At 33.2% G+C, this 5,683-nt stretch overlaps 1 protein-coding gene across 1 annotated transcript; it reads right to left on the bottom strand.

Annotated features, from left to right (window-relative positions):
• Window positions 1-774: 774 nt before the first annotated feature.
• LOC146908901 (uncharacterized) lies at window positions 775-5,454 on the bottom strand. The gene is made up of 8 exons (XM_085726014.1): window positions 5,327-5,454; window positions 4,830-4,853; window positions 4,290-4,395; window positions 4,108-4,176; window positions 3,004-3,497; window positions 1,873-2,134; window positions 1,260-1,468; window positions 775-1,128 (listed from the first exon to the last, which is right to left on the bottom strand). Exons 1-8 carry the CDS (start codon window positions 5,329-5,331, stop codon window positions 1,062-1,064), a joined length of 1,236 nt encoding a protein of 411 aa, XP_085582140.1. The 5' UTR covers window positions 5,332-5,454; the 3' UTR covers window positions 775-1,061.
• Between the last annotated feature and the right edge of the window lie 229 nt (window positions 5,455-5,683).

Here is a 5,683-nt window from a genome sequence, read left to right as displayed (position 1 = left end):
TGAAGGATCTATAAAATGGTGATCTTGTTTTTTTAGAGACATGGAAGGAGCTCTGAGCTATGGAGTGGCAGCAGTGGAATGTATCATTTGTTGATAATTGATTTTGTCAATTTTTTTAAAAATATATTAATGTTATTTTAATTGGTGCTCAAAATATATTAATTATAACTCTTTTTTTAGGGGATTTTAAAAATAATTTTTGAAGCGATAAAAATAAATATATTTATAAGTAATAATTATTTAAAAAAAATGAGATATTTAGTTGTAAATACAATTAAAAGGATGCTTTTAAAAAAATACAATTAAAAGGATAATTTGATCATTAAACATTTAAAATCAATTTTGATTTATACTATCCAAACAACATAAATCAATTCTCATTAAACTCATTTTTAACCAAAATCAATTCTTTCAAACTAAATTTTATCAAAATCCATTCTTGCCGCCGCCAAACCAAACACATACTCATATTCATAAATACTTAAATGAGCTGAGGAGGAAAATGATTGAGAAACGAGGACTAGATTTCATCTAATGCCTTTAATCATTTCTCTCAGGTTTGAACTACTTCCGATCGTAAGACAAATTAATGAACGTGCTCAACCAAGAGTTGTCTGAAAATTAGATTCACGTAAAGTGTAAAAACACATTTCACTGTTTTAATGGATCATTCATATAGCAATATCTTTCTTTTATCCCTTGTACAGCCACAAAATGCATTATAATCCTTGCGTTAGACGGCTAATAAAAATACCATCAAAATTGAAGAAACGATTATGTCACCAACAGTAAAGAGCCATTATAAAGGAAAAAAAACATTCAAAATACAGTAATACATCCATGTAGCATATAATCTCTCATGTGTATGGAAAACATGCAAGCACCACGGTACATGAGGGCACGGCGGATGATGTAAACAAAGTCTACAACGAAATAGATTATTAGTACCAGGCACATCAAATTCATGAGAATTTGATTCAATATCAAAGAAAGAGAACCGGGTAATGATACAAAAGAGCTAAAGACAGTACAATATCTTCAACTCTGAACCTCCGCTACATTCATTCCTCCTCTTCAGCCTCCTCCAGCCAATTAACAAAGGGTTCAAGTGCCTTCACAAAGGTTTGCCTGTACCAGTTATAAATAAGCAACTGTAAGTAACAAGTGTGGTAGTGGCAAGGTGTTATGACAGACTTCGTAAGGAGGAAACTTTATACTGAGATTTTTGAGTCAGAAAAATGTTCACAAAAACTGCTTACCTTCCTTTGGGGTTTGTTCCTTTACGGAACCAATGAAGAATGGTATCTTCAGCCAGCACATCCTGTTCATAAAGAGATCTAATAATCTCAGGGAACAGCTTCATCAGCTTAGCATCCTCATAGCATTGCATCTGTACTTTGTACATCAGCTCCAGCTCAAGTTTTCCACTGGTGCAGAAAGTATTCAATAGTTCTGCCCATGTTTTCACCTTTATCGTAAACAGAGTGATGTCAACAATTTTAATGAAGAAAAATGTCGCATATCAGCATGAATACTGACTGGTTTTCTCAATAAGCAATCAGATGGAAAATCCATTCCCTAAAAGCATAATCATGTATAATCCAAACTGTGTATTAACAGCATCTAAGAACACTATCCACACACCATAACATGCTAAGCTAAGCCCCTCAACAATAACGCACAGAACATCAACATAACAAAAGTACAGACCAATGAACATATTACAGTCAAGGACATTGTATTACGGTCAGGGACATCAGATGAATAAACGTAAACATGAACATTCTATACATCAGTTCCTATTCAATAGGAAACCAATGTACAGTATAACAAAGTAGAAACTCTTAATCCAAGCAAGATTCTAAAAGTTACCTTGCGCAGGGCTGCATTTGCATTCTGTTGCTGATTTTTCCCTGACCACTGAACAGCATCCATTAAAACATCCCATAAGATCCGCACAATCTCGGTTTCAGGCAACTTAGCATCTCTAACCCGAAGCTTCACAGTCTCAATAACTTCAGATATATCAGCCTCCTCTGTTATCTGTGTTGTTAAAGCAGACTTCATTTCCTTGAGTGTCACCTCAAATATCTTCTTTTCATTATACTCCACTAAGGCGGTCAGTCCTTCGTTGCTAAAAAGTTGACAATGAATGAATAAGCGTAGAAAATGACAATAATTCAATGAAACAAAGTCTTCTATTCTATCAATCACTCCCAGATAACTGGATACAGTGCTTAGCGTGATGGTTTTGCCATTCAAAAATAATAATATCACTCCCAGATATTTCAAACAGATAGAAAACATATAAATAGAAAATGTCAAAATAATACAATGAAACAAAGTCTTCTATTCTATCAATCACTCCCAGATAATTGGACACAATGGTTAGCGTGATGGTTTTGCCGTTCAAAAAAATATATTGCTCCAAGATATTTCAAACAGATAGAAAACTTATAAAAAGAAAAAACTTGTGTTGACCAATTAGCAAATGTTTTAATTCAAGCAAATAATATGAAACAGTGGATTCATATAATTCCAAACTGTAGGTATCATACGGTTGGTACTAAACCACTAGCATTAATGCATTTTATGTAAAATTTTGTGATGCAGTTCAGGTCTTGTAAAATTCATTCAGTTCCGCTTCTTGAGCATTGGCAGAAAAGAGGGGGGAAATGGTTCTATTCAAGGAATAAAAACGTACACATCCCCAGAACACTAATTTAGATTTGAATGCCTGCCCTTTTAAAAGAATATTTCACTTAACACTACATAGAGTCAAGTACCCAAATATATTTCATTAAAATTAGGCTCAAAAGGTATTAGAATCCTGCAATAATAAATCATTCATAGAATGAGATCATCAAGGCTGTTGCAATTGCCAAAAGCAAAATAAAATAGAAGAACCATTGGCTCAGACAAATAAAATCAGTCCTGATATATAAAACATTTTGAAGTATCATCATTAAAGATGCATCCTTTTCACTGGCAGGTGAGAATTACCTGAAATGCTCAGAGAAAGACTCGTTGGTTCTTTTTGCAGGGGGGAAAAAGACCAAAAGATTATCTTCAACTTTTCCCCGTTTCAGAATTGCAATAAGATCATCAAGGCTGTTGTCAATCAAATACTCCTTAAAGAAGTCGGTTATAAATGTCAGAACTAGCCCTTTGGCCACAAGGTTATCTTTAAGAAGTGGTTGGAACACAGTCTCCGGTGGGAGACCAGATAGCTTCTGAGAGAAAGCAAGTGCTGTGAAGATTGCCAACTTCTTCCTCTCATTTTCCTCAAAAAGCTCCAAGGACTGGAGGAATCTTCGCGTGACATTTTCAAGGTTCTTGATGAGAAACGGCCTTCTCCGCAAAACCTTCTGTATGTAGATCACAGATGGTAAAATGACTTCACGTGTTGCCTCATACTCTATTATGGAGTAAGGATGGCGTTCCCCCTCATCGGGCTTGGTAGTTCCAGGTTGTGTGCGGCCCCCAGTGAAAATAACCTACATTAAATGATTTGTAAGACAATTGTAGGTTGGATAGAAATCAACAAGCAATAGAATACCACAAAGCATTGAGAACATTGAAATCAGATGATGACCTAATTGATGCTTTAGTATCTAGTCAATGGCGTAAGAAAATTAAATGGTGTATTCAATGACCTATTTTTACCAAAATCTGAAACTATAATCATTGGTCTATTTTACAGGTATGATATTTTTTTCAAAACTTAAGTATTTAAAGGTCTAAATGTCTACGATACTGAATAATGTGGAGACTGGCTTCAGATCCCCTGGGAGAATGGTATACAAAGAGTAGGGAGATACTATTCTTTTTCAGGTTATAGAAGTGCCTAGCAGGTGCTATAACAGGTGATATATGTTTACACACAAAGATTCAGGTTTTCAAATAGCAGAAATGATTTAAGCACACCAAACTACAATAGTTGTAGTATTAGTATTTGTATATAAATATCAGCAAAGCATGTATGTCATAATAACATGAACTATGCATCTAACTCTCCTACAGTCATATCGAAATAGGAAATATAAAACACGTAATACTAAAGTGAACGAAGAGACAACAAATTTTCTGCTGGTTTAGTAAGCTTGCCTCAAAAAAGGTGTCACCGTATCTTGAGAAGTTGAGGTCAGAAGATTCAATGCTTTTTGCAATAAGTTCCTATAAACATAAATCATTCAATCAGTTTTGCAAGTCCATCAAAACATGACAGTGTGTGCAATACAAATAATCAACAAGTGAATAGATGTAAGTAAAATGCTGTGATAACATACCAAATCACCAGCATTATCCAAGTAAATCTGGACCACTGCATCAGCAAATGCTGCAGGGTCCAGAGGCGCCGCGATGTTCCGTTTGCGGGTCTTAATCCGCGTGCCACTGGTGATTAAGAAAAACAAACAATAAGAACCTCAAAACAGATTATATGAACATAAAAAATAACACAAATACAATAAGATAAGCTGTGTAGAATAACTACATAATGATATACAAACACGTCAACAAAGAGTGCATACAGTTGAATGAATAATAGTTAGCTATGATGAAAAAAAGTCATCTACAATTTGCATAAAATGGTGCAAAAGAATAAATATAAATATATATATATATAAGCCCTTCACAGAGAATAAATTAATTAAGTGGGTTCCCTATGTTAGTGAAATAATTGAGTTGGTTAAAAACTATGAGTGCAAAACTATCAGATTTCAAATTTAATTAACATAAAACTCAATAGAAATAGTTCATAAATACTAATCTTGATGAAATGACATAAAAAGAACAGTCAATGGAGGACAATGGAGTAAAAATCTTACCCGAGAGTGGGTTTCTCCTTGGAGCTGCAAGAAACACAAAGATTAGAAATTGATTATGAAAAATTAAAAATCAAACAATAATCAACAAAAAGGATTACTAATTAAACAGAATTCAAAAAATAATATCAATAAACAATAAAATTAAACTAAATTAAATTGAACAAAAATATTTCATGAACTGAAATGTAAATCTATTGAAACCAATCATGACAAATTATTTATAAATCATCAAAAGAATAAATTTTTAGAATCAAGAAAACCTAATGAACGAAAGGGGGCAATTTTGGATCTAAGAAAACCTAATTAGCCATAACTCTCTAGATCTAAGATACCCATAACTGAAAATAATCAAAAAAATCGTTTTTTCGCAAAATCGAATGGGAAATTCTGAAAGATTTGCATAAACATGGCGTAAATCGAAAAAACAATAAATCAAATTTAAAAAATTAAAAATTAAAAAATATACGATAATTATAATAAGAGAAAAAAATTGATACCTCATAAACCAAGACGAATTGGGATCGAAAGATCGGGGAGTCTCTACTCGGTGATGATTGTTGGGGGAAGAGAAGCAGTAGAGAGAGAGAGAGAGATGGAAAAAGAAGAAAGAAAAAAGGACAGAACTGAGTTCGGTTATGAACACACAAAGATATTTATCATCACGAGTATTATATTATAGCCTTAGATGTAATTTTGATCCCAATATTCGCTAATTCACAATTTTTACATCTCTTCATAAATTTCTCAATAAATGTTGTGTTTATTTACCGTAAGAAATGGATTTGTAAGCACCACCGTTGTAAAAAAAAATAAAAAAAAAAATCGAGTAATTAGAATTTACCTTTTAAGGTTAA

This window comes from Medicago sativa, chromosome 7 (genome assembly GCF_051527215.1).
Source record: "Medicago sativa cultivar Bolivia chromosome 7, Bolivia_mono, whole genome shotgun sequence".
NCBI lineage: Eukaryota > Viridiplantae > Streptophyta > Magnoliopsida > Fabales > Fabaceae > Medicago > Medicago sativa.
This window is presented reverse-complemented; position numbering and strand designations above follow the sequence as displayed.